Source organism: Lagopus leucura, unplaced genomic scaffold, assembly GCF_019238085.1.
Source record: "Lagopus leucura isolate 7727_CA_CO unplaced genomic scaffold, USGS_WTPT01 Super-Scaffold_100157, whole genome shotgun sequence".
Taxonomy (NCBI): Eukaryota; Metazoa; Chordata; class Aves; order Galliformes; family Phasianidae; genus Lagopus; species Lagopus leucura.
Window position 1 is genome coordinate 29,860,268 of NW_024962334.1, and position 15,764 is coordinate 29,876,031.

The following is a 15,764-nucleotide window of genomic DNA, read 5'->3' on the forward strand; positions in this document are numbered from 1 at the left end:
GCAGGAATACAGAGTAATTATGTCTGATTTACGTACTGGATTCTTTGTCAGGTGTAGAAGTTTCTATTAAATCCGATTGTTCTTAAGAAGACACACAAACACAGATATGAACACATATAATTATTTTCTATTAAATTCTGCAGGATTTCTTACTGGGACTTGTAGAATGCAATCAATTCATAAATTATTTGCAAAAAAAAAAAAAAAAGAAAAAGCAGAACATAATTCAGGAATTGTTGTGTAGAACATATTACTTTACATAGAAATAGTTTTATAGCTGTCTGAAACTAATTGGTTTGTTTCATTCACAGTGATTTATTTATTAGTGTTGCTGATTTACACACATACTCAGCTTGGAGTACACAGAACAGTTTTATATAAAAATTGATAAATATATTTAATTTATTGATTTACAAATGGAAAATGTATTTGGTCAAAAAAGTTTATTGGTTCATAAGAATGAAATATTGATTTTTGTGTGCAGTGGGAGTTCTAGATGTGCACTTAAGACGCAGCAGAACAGCTTACATTGCTTCATGCAAGTCTATCCAGCTTTTACTCCTTATCTTTATTTTGAGGGATTTATAGCTAGGTCATAAAAAAGAGTTTGGCCTGATTCTTCTAATGCAGTCATGTATTTACAGTTTGATTTCTCAGTGAAGGGCTCTTTTAAGTACGTTCACAAAACATATTGGTCACTCTTAAGCAGTAGCTGTTTAGAATAAATCCTCATTACTATAACTGCAGATTTATTTCTGTATGTAATTTCTCTAATTGGCTATTTGTGTTCGTCTGTGTTTTCTGATAAGGAAAATAATGTGTTTAATTAATGATAATGAAAAGTATTGTAAAATTGTTATGCATTGATAGATGGATTAAGTGTTGAACTTAAGGCTGAGCTTGATGGTGCTGGAGACAGGGAGAGTATGTCTGACCTGAAATGTTCATGAATTAATTTCCCTTAGCCCTGGGGCAGAGAAACATTCAAGAACATGACATCAATGTTCCCCAGTCTCAGCAAGACAATTCACTGACTTGCAATTTCCCTGTTATCCCTTCACATGTTATGGTTGTGCGTTGTTTCTAGGAGGAATGAAGTAATGAGTTGTGCTCCCAGTGATTCTTTATGTCTGTATAAAGTTTATTTTAGTTTGCTTATATTTGCATAATGGCTTTAATTTCTGAAGTGGAAGACTTTCCCACTAGAGTGGAAATGATTTTGCTCACATTGCGTGGAGACACAGACATTCAAACAAAATCTATGAAGAAAATAAGCCTAATAATTTTCTACCCTCCTTTCTTATGTTGTGCATCCTTTTCCTTTTCCTCTTCTGCTTTAATCTCATTGTCCTCTGCAACTCTGCTGATATGATTGATCATGGGACTAAACAGTGAAACACAACACTGGAGAGACCTGAGAGAATAGAGGAGAAAAGAAGGGAGAGGAGAGGAAAATGAATGTTGCAATGTGCAGTTTGAAACCTGTGTGTGGTGATTGAGGGCAGATAGAATATTTTAAAATCAGCGTTGTCCATCTGCACCCTAGGTAAGTTGTTTATAGCCAGTGCAGTTAAGTGATTTTTCAGCCTTTCGTTTTTCTGTACTGCCTGACCAGGTGATAACAGCGCCTAGACTTTGCCCAAGGACTGGGTGCATTCTAGTTACAGTACTCAGCACAGTTCTGGAAGAAGTGCCAATTGCTCACCTTGGAGTTGCAAGAAGCCTATAGAGGGCAGGAAAGTTTCATCCCACACCAGGAGGAGATGGGATCTATAGGAGCAAATCCATTGCTTAATTGGGATCCTGTGGAATGTAAGCAATGCCTGGATCTTGCTAAAGCTGGACACTGACAGTATGTTTTGACAGTATTTTAATAGAAGCAAAAAAAGTGTCCTGAAATGAAACTTAAGTAGCTACAAGTATGGTTTTTGTTTATGTTTTGATTTGGTTACTTTTATAGTGTCTCTAAATAACTTTGTTGGGCCTTCTATTTTTAATTTAAATGTGTGTTTGTTTTCTCCATAAAGTCTCTCCATCTGGTGATTAAAGATATTTGAAGTCTGGTAAAATGTTAGTTTTTCATGCTGAAGGGAGTAGCTTTCCTGAATGTAGGTTTGGCCTGCATAGATGAATCATGATATAGATATACACATGCACACACACAATATCAGGTTAAGCTCATGGTATTAGACAGACCAGGGATTCAGACTGTAACAAAGGGTAACAGTTATTTGCCCAGATTATGTGATTTTCAGAGTAAAATGAGTTTTACCTGATGAAGAACATGCTCAAGTGAATGACAAATTCTGCTTATTTGAACAAGTACTCACATTGCCATTTGGGAAATATAGCTACCTTTACCAGGAAAAGGGAAATGCAAATAACTTTTTCTCCTCACATATCATGTCCTAGTCAAAAACAATATGACAGTTTTTCAACAACAAACATATGAGATCTGATCTCAACTGGAAATCTGTATTTGATGAAGAATCTCAATTGAATTGGATACATTTTATGTACAAGTGTTGATTATGTTTCTGTTGATTACTGTGATTTCAAATTTTTTCTTGAATGCCCGAGTCATGAGACGGCTCCGCATCAGACTGAGTTTGTCCCAGAGATTGGCCAAGTTATTTCTGGCTATGCGTATAGACTTGAAGGAGTATGGAATATGCCACACCATATCTCAAAAGACAGCATGTATCCATGCAATGCTCATGTTTTTCCATTGCCTCAGTCTTTATGCTCACCTGGAGATATAAAACTTCCAAACCTATATATTAATAGCTATAACAAGTCTTAGAATTATTACTAGTAAAACAACAGTAGCTGGGGATGCTGAAGTCTGTAAACATATGAGAAAATCTGAAGTCTTTCATCAGAAAGCTTACAATATAAATAAAAGATAGAAGATAGAAAAGATAGAAGAAAAGTATTCAATAAGCAAACTGGAAAAATGCAAAGTAAAATGGATATCATGGATAGAAGATAGTTATTCTGACAAAGATAAATTTTGAAGAATGCTCAAAAAAATGAATTAAAGTATAGTTGATTCTTGGATCTTATTGTTAGCTTTTTCCCCAAAGGATATTCTGCGTGAGAAATGGGAATTATAGCTCAAACAGATTATCTGGGGAACCCAACAAATGAGTTATGAGAGCAATTTTAAATAAACTGATCAGTACATAAAAGTATACAGGAGGATGTTGATCAATTAAAAGTACTTGCGAGAAACACATAGAATAATTTTTTAAAGGAATATTTATTTTCAGTTCCATTTAAACAACCCACTTTTGTAACACATACTAAAATTTTTAGGAAACATTCTAAGAAATTTCAGGGATGAATTAAATGCATTTCAAATCTTAGATTAAAATACAGAATGTGTTTGCAGCATTCTGCATTTTATTATGTTGCTGCCTTTTGGTATGCTTTACATTAAAAATACATGACCGACACTCTTTATACCAGTAAGCCATTTTATTGGAGAAAAAAAAAAAAAAAAATTATTGCATTAAACTACATTCCCAGGAATTCCTTGAATAACCTAAAAAAAAAAAAAAAAAAAGCCGCATTGCATGTACAATAGTGCAATTAACTTAGCTACTGTATAATATAAAACACTTTATACAGAGAATACAAAACAAAATTACTAGTTTACATATTATACTAGCCAGAGTATTATCCAGTTTTAAATACAAACTTAACAGTTTTAAAATCAATGTGGTCAAAGGCATTTTTATGCAAATTTGAACAACAAATATGTTAAATGTATTCCAGAAGTGCTTCAGATACCAAATAAATAAAATAAAAATTAAGAACTTTCATCCTTATGGAACTTCAAAAGTTTCTGTTATTAGACTTTTGCAGTGTGGGTGATCTGTTTCCTTGGATTATGCAAGAAGAATATACAATCGAGCTAAAAGAGGTTATTAACTTGAAATGTATATATCTTTGCCACCAGAATACCATAACTCTTCTAAAAATTAGTGTAAATAAAGTCAGAACTGAAGCATGGCTCCAACCATCAGGTTCAATTATGCTTTTAATAATAATTATACATATATAAAGTACATTACTGATGAAAAATAAATATGGCAGCAAATACATCATCTCAGCTGTGCTGATGTTTTTATTACATTTCTCCAAGAAAATCTCTTCTGTGTACTAAGAACTATATTGGACATTCCCTTTGTTGTAGTCAGTGACTGTTGTTTTGCTACTGTGCTGTTTCTGTCACTTTTTAATCTCTCAATTTTTTTCCATCTACTACTACCAAAATCATAATCCCCATTGCTTCATGAATTAAATTAAGTTTTTATTGTCTTTTCATTCACCTTGTGAGATCATCCTTGTTGGTATATGCAATGATATATGGACATCCTATGACTCGGTTCCCATTTTATTGCACGTACTGTGAGAGTAATGTATTTGCCTCCCATAAATGGTTTACTAAGTAGGATTCTGTTAAATTTCAATTAATGAGGTTTCTTGCCATAGCAATTTCTGCAGTAGTAATTTTGCCTGTAAGAAAGAGGGATGAAAAATAAGTGTGTATATGTAAGATGAGATTTGTCTTTTTTCCTTTCTGTTTTTTTCTCTCAATGTTATCCACTTAAGCTTGAAGTGAACTACTATAGACAATAAGAGTAGTTGGTTTATCTTCAGTGGGAGTGGAATTGTGCCTGCAAATTAAAAAAAAAAAATTGTAGGGCTTGAAATGCATATTTTTAGTTATTTGATGTTAGCCCTGAAACTGTGATAGGGGTGCAGTTCAATCAGCCTCAGAGCACAGGTTGACCTGCTCCATTTAAATATACAATTCAAAGTGTTTCTACAGAGATATAACTACAAGTGAACCACTAGAGAGAATTCAGTCTGAGGAATTGAGTAGTCATGTTCAGAGTCAATAAGTTGTATTCAATGAAGTAAGGTTGTTTTCCAGAAAATGATGTTTTGGAAGTATGGAAATTATATTTACATTCAAATCTAATTTGAGGAATATTTTCAGCCAGAAAAAAAGAGACAGGATTTTAAAACTATGGGAATATTTATTTTTAGTGTATTTTTAGTATAATATATTTCTAGTATATCTATAGAAATTTCTGACTTCTGAACTTCTGAAGTAATAATTTCATTTGAAAAAGAACCCTGCAAATAGAATAAGAAAATTAACGAAGAGAAATAACTCAAAAAATACCATGAGCCCATTTTGTAAATGAAATGAATAAATCAACTGGGAATGCAATGAAAAAGGCATTTGAGGATGCTGGTTTCTTCAGCCTCTTTTTATCATAACAAAATGTTTTACTTCTACTTGGTCTCCAAAGTTTTTTTTTCCTGACAGTTTTTATTTGATGGCTAAAATATTAAGTATACAGTGAACCTTTAACTTTAAAAGTCAACTGCAAAACAAGCAGTCACTACTTGTAAGCACATTTGAAATGTTTGACAAAGTAGCATTTCTTGCTGAAGGAGCTGCTTTTAGAAATTAAAACACTTCCATTTTACCGCAGTGGATCAATCTAGTTTGACTAAAATTAAGTTAGAATATTGGTCTCAAGTTGTATTTTAAATACTCAGCCTAATTTCAGTTAGATTTCTCAGCTTCTTTAGATAGCCAAATATAATGGAATAAAATCCACCAAAAGTTTTTAATGTGTTTTATATTGAATGTAAAATAGACATCAGCAACTGTGCACTACATTATTGCAAAGGAATTGGCATTATTTTCAATATTTCAAATCTAAATAAGTATTTTTTGTCTGACTCTTCACTGTCCAGTTATATTGAGAAGCAGATCTGCAGTCTAACCATAATTATGATCATAATTTCTTGCTATGTGTCCAATGTTTAGTTAGAAACTTAAAAATTTTCAAAGCGTGCCATCCAAATAATGCTGAAGCCCCCCACATATTTCCAGATATGCAATTATTCCTCGAGATTTCAATCACAGTTAACCCTGATGGTCAGGTAAATGCTTTCCTACATTAGAGATTCAAGATTTCAATTTGTTAATCCAGTGCTTGGGAAGTCATGCTAGAAACTTTGCATGTTTGTTTAGATTCAGTATGTCTTGAAATGATGAGAATCACAGCATAGTTGACCATGAGACCATTTGTGAAAGAGATGAAATGTTTGTTTGTTATTTATACTTTGGGCAAGATTCTTCCACATGTCAGTGCTTTGCTTGGCAAGAAAGAGATATTATGGTGTTGGCCAGGGACCTCCAAGATTCAAGGCCAACACTAGCTGCATTGGAACTTTGGGATGTTGCACCCCACCCCTGAAATATCTTATGCTAAAGCCACAGCAGGCAATGTCAAAGAACTTGGCTTCATCGCTTTACTTCTACTGCCTTCTTGTACACCTGGCTGGAGGACAAAAGTAGTAATCTGCTTGTGCCAACTAAGAGCCTCCTATACTAAGGGAATATTTTTGTCCTGTACTTTTGGCTAGGCTGCAGCCCCTTTACGCTGTTAAAGCAACATATCTGTGATAAAATGATTAATGTATCATTGAGATGGTCCCATGATCATCTTCTTCCAGTATTAATTTATCACCCACTGCTGTTGAGTCTCTTGAACTTGTCTTGGCTGGGAGAAAGAATCAGGTACTTGTGGTCCCAAATGCTTTCTCTTTGGCTTATTCTGAAATACCTTAAACAGACCAACTATGACATTTGCCTTTACACTCTCATAAAAGTAAGCCTTTGAAGTGCACTAAGATTGCACTACCTTAAATTATGTTACTTTAAATCACCCAACATTGCTGACATTCTTGGTCTTTTTGTGCCTACATCCTGTGGTCCTCTTCCTAGTGACAGTCACAGTCTTCACTTCAGAATGTTCTTTCTAAACCTCCTGCAGGATGATATTAGCAGACCCCGTTCTTCTTGTGACAGTATCACAAGACTTCAAAACTGCTTTTATGTTGTGATATGAGAACCAAATAAACATTCATATGCTGTCAGCCAGAATTTGGACTTCAAATGTACCATTGGGCTCTCGGCAAAAATGTAGATTTTTCTCCTCAGATATGTGATTGATCAATGAATAGATTTTTTTTTTTTCCTTGGAGCTCAGGTGTAATCATTAGGACTAGTTTAAATAGCTAGAAACACCGAAAACTTCTTTTATTGTAGGTAACTGTTGAGTCTGGCTGGAGCAAGAATGGTGATGAGGATCTTGCCCTTGGAATAATGGATGAACAATGGGATTTGGGTGTATAGCAGGAGGTGTGGCTGCATTCAGTTGCGGTGCAAATAAGGCTGGGATATATGCAGTATGTGGCAGTAGGGGGAAGTTCAGTGGGGAAGAGTGAATAGGGGTGGTGGAGACCAAGTGCAATGGGTGTCCTGTCAGCAGAGCAGGGTGGGTGGGAATGAGAGCTGGTGCTAACGGAGAAAGTGATATAGGGGCAAAATGTGCCTGAGAGAGGGGATGGAGGTGTGCAAACGAGAGATGGCTGCCATGGGGGTGTACAGCTGCTGAGACTGCAAAGCGTTGCAGCAGTGTATGGTGTATGGTGGTGACTGTTGTGTGCTGCTGAACAGGGATGGCAGGGACTGCTGGTGTTGCAGAGAGGGCAGCTGGTCCTGGGGCAGGCAAAACTTGCAGGTGTTTTGCCAGGAGTTGTTTCTGCATATGCTGCTGGGCTTGCAGCTGCAGCAACCTGTATTTGTCTACTTCCTCTGGTGAGAACATTATAGGCTGCTGCATTAAAGGAGGGGAGATGGATTTACTGTACGCTTCCCGGTCATCTACTGTATCATTGTACTTCTGCATAGCATTATCACAAACAGTGTCTGAACTTCCTTCTGTCCGGTTTGAGTCCATGTTCACATCATGTAGTTCTTCTTTGGTCTCTGTTGAATTAGCAACAACAGAATATCTTTTAGAGGGAAAAGCACCAGGGAAATCATTTGGTACTGGGTCACAGCGTTGTATAAAGGGTTGCACTTCACTAATGAAGAGATTGGTTTGTTCCTTTATTGCTGCGTTCCTTTTCATGCTCGGGTTCTGATAGCCTGTTCCTATCTGAACAGTGTCTTTAAAAAGACAGTGATCATAATCAGTGCCTGTTGAAAGAGCAACATGGGTCATCTGTGAAGTGTCACATTTGATTTTTTTCACATTACTTTCCAATGGACTTCCACTTTGCCCTTGGTCATTTTCACCAATGTTTAGCAGTTTCTCTGACAAAGGTAACGTTGTATCATCTACTGATGACGAAAACTGAAGTTCAGAGTGACTTTGTGACGGATCCTTTACTTCTCTAACAAACGTGTTTGAAAATCTCTCTGAATCATGCAGTTGTTCCTGGATTTTCTTAGACTGCACCCTTTCTAACAGTAACTTGGCTGTCAGTGACTTTCTTCTTCCACATACATCTTTTGTTGAAGTTTCTGAAGAGCAGGTAGGAAAGCCTTTTGACTGGCTATCTCCATTCAGAGATTCATAATGTGCAGTTTCAGCTTTTCCTGTGTTGATGTTAGAATCTCTTTCTGTGTCCTCTCTTGTTTTGTTCTCATAATTGTCATATTCTTTTGAGAAAGACCCTGCACTGCTTTCTCTTGATATTCTGCTGCAAGATGATTGATCTCTGCTTCTTGAATCTGTGGTGGAAGAACTTTTGGAGTCATTGTAGCTTCTACTTCTACTGTGCATTTTGCCAAAATGCCAGTGTCTACATCTGCTGTGTTTAGAACCATCTCTGTGCTGTAAAACTTTACGTCTTGAACATTTTTTATGTTTAATTGTGCCCCTCTGTGTGCAGTTTCTACTTCTGTGACATCTAGTATGGCAAAGATAATCCTTATCTGCATCATCAGAAGTGAAATTACAGTTGTGCTTTCTGTGTTTACATTTGTGCCATTCATCTGTCTTGGTTTTTCTTTTGCAACAAAAAAGCAAATTATTTCTGCTGTGATTGTTCAATGTGGGACTGGAGGAACTGTTCATGTAGCTACTTGTGCTGCTAACTGAAGTATCAGAATAGCTGGAATGTCTGTCAGAGCAGGATTTTTGAGGAGATGGGAATCTCCAACATCTTTCACATCCTTCATTTTCTGAATGCCTGCTATTTGAACCAGATTTATAACTAAGGAAACTTCCACCGGAATCTTTTCCACTGTCACTTATGTCACTGCTGCAGCTGGCAACATTCTGAATGGGTCTGCAGCCATTTTGGGTTTCATGTTTTTCCTCAGAATAAATTAAATCACACTTTTCAGCCTTAGATTTTTTAATCCTGGCCATAAAAGCAGAAAAGGAAATGCTTTCATTTCTTATGCTCTGTTTTTTTCTTTCACAGGTATGGAAATGATGCCTTAAAGATCTTTTCAGTATTGTTGTATGAAGATCTTTTTCTGTGGTAGAATCCTTTTGTGAGACAGGCACTTTGGGTATATTTTCATTCAAATAATCCGAAATGTATTTTTGACCATTTCTGTTCATCTCTTTCCCTATGTCTGACTCAGCTTTTTGCTTGGCCTTTCTTGGATCTAGGGAACCTTTCATCTTCTTTGGTTTCAACAACTGATTATCTTGTTCATTTGACGTTTGCTTGTGTTTTATTAAACCTGAGGGTTCATTTTCATCCACAGTCTTATTTATAGAGTGCTCTTTACAGCCTTCTTTGCTTGTTTCATGCTGTTTACCATCCCTGTGATTTACAGAGAGTCTGAAGTCAAAATACAGTGGATTACAGCCATATGAAATACAGGGCTCAGTTTTTGTAAACAAAAGTAATTCTGTTGGCCACTGCAGAGCAGTGTTGCCATCCTTGCTCACTACGTGGAGGAAAGGCAGTGCCTGGAGCTTAGCCTCTTTAACCACTGTCTTCCTTGGAAGGGTTTCCATATTCCTGTTTTTAATTTCTGAAGTCTCTAAAGATCCTTCTCTCTTTACCATGCTAGGACAGTCATTAATGTAGCTTGCACATGTCAGCTCAGGTGATAGCTGTTGGGGGAGCTCAGAGAGGTGTGCATTGCTGTGCTTGTAGGTATCTGATTGTATACAGAAACTGCTAGCTTGGCATGAAGGTGAAATAAGTGTTTCCAGCAATTGCTCAGACACATTCAATTTGCTCTCTTGTTCTGTTTCTTTTACTGAACCTGAAAAATCCAAATTTGAGAACTGCATTTTGACGTTGGAAAGTGAAGGATGAGCACTGACTTCTTCTATTTCTCTAACACTACATTTATCATTTTCTTTCAGCATTTTAAGTTTCACAGCTCCATGACTTGATGCACTGTTGTCCAAATCCATTTGGTCTTGTGGAATTGGTGTCCCTTTATCTAGACTTGCTTTTACATCCTCTTCCAAACGTATACCAGAATGACAGCTCTCAAGAACTTGCTTTGTTTTATGATTGGGGGATTCACTATAATCATTTCCTTCTTCAGAGTTCTCACTGAAGACTGATGCTGAGGATTCAAGCTTCAAAGGGACTTTTTTAGAGAATGAGAAAGATACTCCTGCTCTTTGAGAAGCACTGGTACTGTCTGGGAGCACTTGTAAAACTTGATTTCCAAGCATGTGGAGTCTTTCAGTAGGTGACTGGCGCCTGCTTATGATAAGCTGCCGTTTTTCCAGTACGCTGCTGGAGATAGCTTGTCCTGTACTTGTGATGGTGCTTTGAGATTTGGCTGTGACCTTGCCACCCTTGTAGGGGAAAAATGCATCTGATGATTGCTGCTTTTCAACTAATCTGGGGGCTTTAAGTGTTGGTCCACTACCAGCAATGCTGTAAGAAAGCAAATTAAAAACATTGAATTAATTAACCAAACTAAAACAGAACTCACACTTGACAGACAATACCTGTCTGGTAAGAAAAAGCGTTACTTACAGGCACTTCCACTCATATTCTGTACCTGCAGAATCACTCTTTAACAGAAAAGGCAACATTCTGCTTAATTTGTGTGTCTGTGTAGGTATGATTTCTTTTTGATGAAAAAATTTTATTTTACCTTTATGTTATTTCACAATAGATGATTTTGTGAAATATTCAAGGAAATAGTAATGCTCAGACTATCTCCAAACATTGGTGGGGAAAAAGTCAAAAGGTGGAGTTCAATTAACATTAATGGCAAATTCAGCACTCTCATTATCACTATCATGACAAAATATGACTTTGTCATATTTTCTCCTTCCATACTGTCTTTCAATTAATTTTCCTTCTTCTCCAAAACCTCAAATGTTAAGTCCGTGGTTTACTTTTCTTGTACTTTAATACAAAATAAATCAGCCTATTCTAAGAAAACTTGAAAAACGTGGTTAAAAAAGCAATTGTTGATTGCTTTTAATAGAAGACTAGCTGAATGGAGTTATTGGAGTAACTACTGTTCTGTTTTTTTTCCATTAGGGATGTATGTAGCCACCACATGAATGTCATTCTAATTAATATTTAAACATGCATTTCATTGGTTACATTATCTACATTTGCTATCAAAGCCATACCACAATTCACTTTCATTAAAAAAAAAAAAAAAAAGGAACCTGCATCAGTAAACAATTTGATTAAGAATAGAAAATATTTTAATCAGATGCAAGTAAATTGCAACTTCAGATCTGCATAGAAGTTATAAATAGTCTGGCACGTTTTAGACATGCTGTAAAAAAGCATTGATCTCCAGCAGCGGGAGAAATATAAAGACTCCCTGGGTAGGTTCACCTCAGAATATGAGATTATACACGCGCTTCTGATAATAAATTTGCATTTGTCACAAATTTAGCATCGGGGAATACAAATCCATCTCTATTTGTAGATCAAGAAGAAATTCTGTCTTGTACAAAGTGAATGAAGAGAGCCTTTGCAATGTCCCCTTGGAATAGCAAAGTAAGCGTATTTTTTCAAATTTCCTGTGCACCAGATTAACAGTAATTTTACTGTCAGTTTTTATTAGCATGTTGCAAGGAACTCTGTTGGAATGTGAGACACGTTACTTGGGGGCAATAACAGCTGTTTGCATGTGCAGACTTCTTGGGAAGGCTGACTTCTGTCTTGCCTGAGCAGCCAGGTGTGTGACCCGTCAGCCAAGATCACATCCCAGCTGTCCACCACCCATCTGTCATTACCAATAAGAAGAGCAAACACTGTCCTTCCCGGCTCTTTGTGATCGATTTTAGACTCCTAGTTCTTTCTATAAGCAGACTCAGTTCCTTTCCTGCCTCATTTAGACCTTCCTATTACTATTGACCTTATCAGTCTATCTCAAACTACATCTTCAGATACACAGACATAAAGCCATCTTCCCTCAGGCCGTTACTTTTCTTTACGTAGATTTGTATGAAAATGGAGTTGTAACCATAAAAGTGATACATTAGCAATAAACTGTTATATTTCAGCTGAAATTTCAAAAGCAATTACATTGGCCAAAATGAGTGTATCATAAACACCGAATTTTATTATTTCTAAGGTACTGTAAGCTTGATATGAATTTAAAAGGACGCTAGTTTAATTATCTACTTAACCCATTATGGTCATAGATTAACATAAGTAATTGGTCTGGTAGAAATCTATTCTACTGAAGCATTCAGTGTCATTAAACAAGGGAGATTTCTCAAAGTGAAGCTTTATTAGTGTAAACTTCATACTGTATCGTGGTATTCATCAATAGAACTAACACAACTGGGTTAATTAAGTAAGTTAATTACTTGTTTTTCATTTGTATAATGATACTTCCATTAGTCTACAGAAAAAAATTGGTGATAGTAATCTCAATATACTGAAAGTAATGAAAATGATTCACAGACCAGGCATGCATTTGCTAACAAGTGTTTTTCCTCTCATGTTAACTTACTATAAAATGATAAGACAGTAATACTTATCTACTCAGGTCAGTTTTAATAAAATAAAATGGTGATATAAAATCATCTTCAAACCACTCAGTTCACAAGAGATTAGATAACTGGTTACAGGAGGGTAAAACACAGGCCTTCAAATTGCAAGTAATTAATTCAGGGACTTTCAATTTTATGGTTTGTGGAAAAGGAACATTAGGAATTGGGGACAGCTGAAAACAGGTTACAATAAATGCAATGTCTGTCCAGTAGAGAGTAGAGGAGTAAAAATTTGAAGATTTCTTCTGGGATTGAGGAAAGAGGGTATAAAAATGTAGTATAAATTTTAAATACTTGCCATTCTGACTGTTTCCGTAACTCTGCAAGCTGGTGGAGCCGCTTGAGTGCTTTTTCCTGTTTCTTTTCATCTTTCCATGACTTTGAAGCCACATTTCGAGCAAATTCCCTTTGTTTTAAATCTTTCAATCTCTGTTTGAAAAGAGCAAAAAGAAAAGGGATTAAATATGTAAACATTACCTCTTACTGAATTTGCTTTTGGTGAAGTTAGTATACAAATGGGCAATAAGAATATACTTAAAATGTTATCATCCTAAAAAGAGACTGAAAATATAATTCTGGCTTAACAAAATTATATCATTGGGCCATCACTACTCAGTTCATTTACAATATTGTATAACCGAAGACTTTGTTGATACAGATTTTAATACTGAAATACATTTGTCTTATGCATGCACACGTCTTCTGTTGTGTGCAAATACATACATAAAACCAGCCTTCATTTAATTCAGTTAGAATTTTCCAGTCAAATCCAATCAGTGTAATTTAATCCATGTACTGGAATAAAGGTAAGCTTTTGACTATAATGGATTGTATAGATCTCTATACTTGCGCACATATAAATGTGTGTGTCTCTGTGTTGGTTTTGTAACTTTTAAAGATATTTGTTACTCAAAGGAGAGAACTACTGCCTGAAAGATTTCATCAGGAAACTTTTATGGTTATATTCAGAATTTTTTTGAATCATCTCATACATCTATAAATCACATAATTCCTATTGAGAAAGAAAGACGATTTGCCTATATTTCTTTATTACATGCTTTTCTGGTGTGATAGAGTAAGACAAAGTAAAGAAGACACAAAACAGAAAGAGTCAGAAATATCCTCTTCAAAAAAGTGGTGCTTTGAGTTCACTGTGCTCTCCAGCACTCAGTGAGCAGTACACAATCTTATTACCCTGGAACCTGCAATTTCTGTTAAGGTTCATGTTTCAGAGCTCCACAGCTGAAATTCCTTGCTCCACTCATGACCTCCTGTGCTTTGGTGCTCAGGGAAGGGAGGTTTAAATGTCAGAAATGAGCTGTTGTGCATTCAGCCACACCTTCTAACTAGAACCCTAAAGGATGACGAGGACAGAGATGTGAACCCCTGAGGTTAGCAAGGCCCCACAGGGGGATCTGGATAGACTGGATCTATGGGCCTTGGAGGGAAATGATTGCTCCACCACTTACATCTTTTTCCCTTCCCTGTCCATTTGCTGCTTGCCTTGCGAGTCACACAGCATTCAGTTCCTTCAAATGCATTGCCTCCAATTTACAGTAAAGTAGATCAAAATGTGAAACAATGTTAGTTTTGGTCCAAAGAAGAAATCTGGTTTTAGTAACATATTAAAGCCAAAGCTGTAAAATAAATCAGAGAATCTTTCCAGTAGGTATCCACACTTTCTATCACCTTTCATATCTATGTGAGTATTAAGATATTTAAGGAGTAATGATTCAAACCTCTGTGAAAATAAATAAATAAATTAAAAACAACCAATACAGGGAGCCTTGAGCCCTTATTAGCATCCTTCATGTGAAGAAAGGGCAAAGAAATACATTTAAGAAATGTCTGTTAGTGCTGCTTGCTGCGTTTTAGCTGTCACCATGAACTGTTCTGAATCACACATAAAGCATTCATGAGGAAAAACAGAAACAGTTACTACCTGTCAAGGCAACAACAATGTGAAAGCTAGTACTGCGGAGCATGGGTATTGCAAATCAATGCATTTCACTTCTTTGACAGTTAGAATGATAATCAACAAAGCAAATGGACCAACACTAAGAATAGAAGTCCTAGCGGTATTTTTTGCTCTCTAATGGCATATAGCATGTGTCAAGGAAGAAGAGAAAAGAATACAAAAAAATGTAGGTAAGCATAGCCAAGAACTCATCAGTTGGAGATGAAATCCAAGAAATCAAAAGCATCTGCAGTCTGAGCAGAGAAAGGTCTCTCCCTCCACATGCCCTCATCAGAACAAAGAAGCTTCACTGCCAGAGATCCAGTTAGGAACTGTAATGAAATTTGTCATTATGTTGGACAGACAATGGGATTGCCTACTGAACCTGCAAAAGCCACTGTTTTCCTCTCTAATAACCTGTGCCACCCTCCTTTCAGACGCACAAATATCTTTCACAGGTGGTGAACAAAAGCATGCAACTGAGCTGGTTCCTGAATGACAACCCCTGAGCTCAGCAGGTGTGCCTGAAAATTAACAGAGCTTTACACGGTAATTGCATTTTGCATGTAATAGGGTACTTAACTGGGCATCCAAATACAGGCATGTGGTAAAATATGATTTATTTAATTGCAATGATGTGTTCTGTCCTTCACCTGTTACAAATTTCATTGCCATGGAATCATATTTCATTTTTAGACTCATTCTTTCTAAATAGACGCATTCTATTCTTTCTGTTTTTCATGTAAATGTGCACATGGACACTGCTATATCTAGAAGTAACCCATCTTTTTCTGTTTTTTTTTTTCTTTCTTTCTTTTGTTTTTGGTAAAAATCCACATGGAATATTAAAAGAACACAAAGTAATATTCTCTTGATTGTGACTTGATTATATAATTGGGTCTGAGTCACATTGGCTCATCTATCTAAGTCCCACTCAAAAATTGCTGAATATGTTTTTTCCT

At 36.1% G+C, this 15,764-nt stretch overlaps 1 protein-coding gene across 1 annotated transcript in view; it reads right to left on the bottom strand.

Annotated features, from left to right (window-relative positions):
* Positions 1-7,100: 7,100 nt before the first annotated feature.
* ZNF804B (zinc finger protein 804B) overlaps positions 7,101-15,764 on the bottom strand; it is a 211,295-nt gene continuing 202,631 nt past the window's right edge. Inside the window, exons 3-5 of the mRNA XM_042888558.1 lie at positions 13,144-13,274; positions 9,331-10,749; positions 7,101-9,252 (exon numbers count right to left, since the gene is read on the bottom strand). Coding sequence (XP_042744492.1) covers positions 7,101-9,252; positions 9,331-10,749; positions 13,144-13,274 — 3,702 coding nt within the window. The remainder of the gene's footprint in view (positions 9,253-9,330; positions 10,750-13,143; positions 13,275-15,764) is intronic.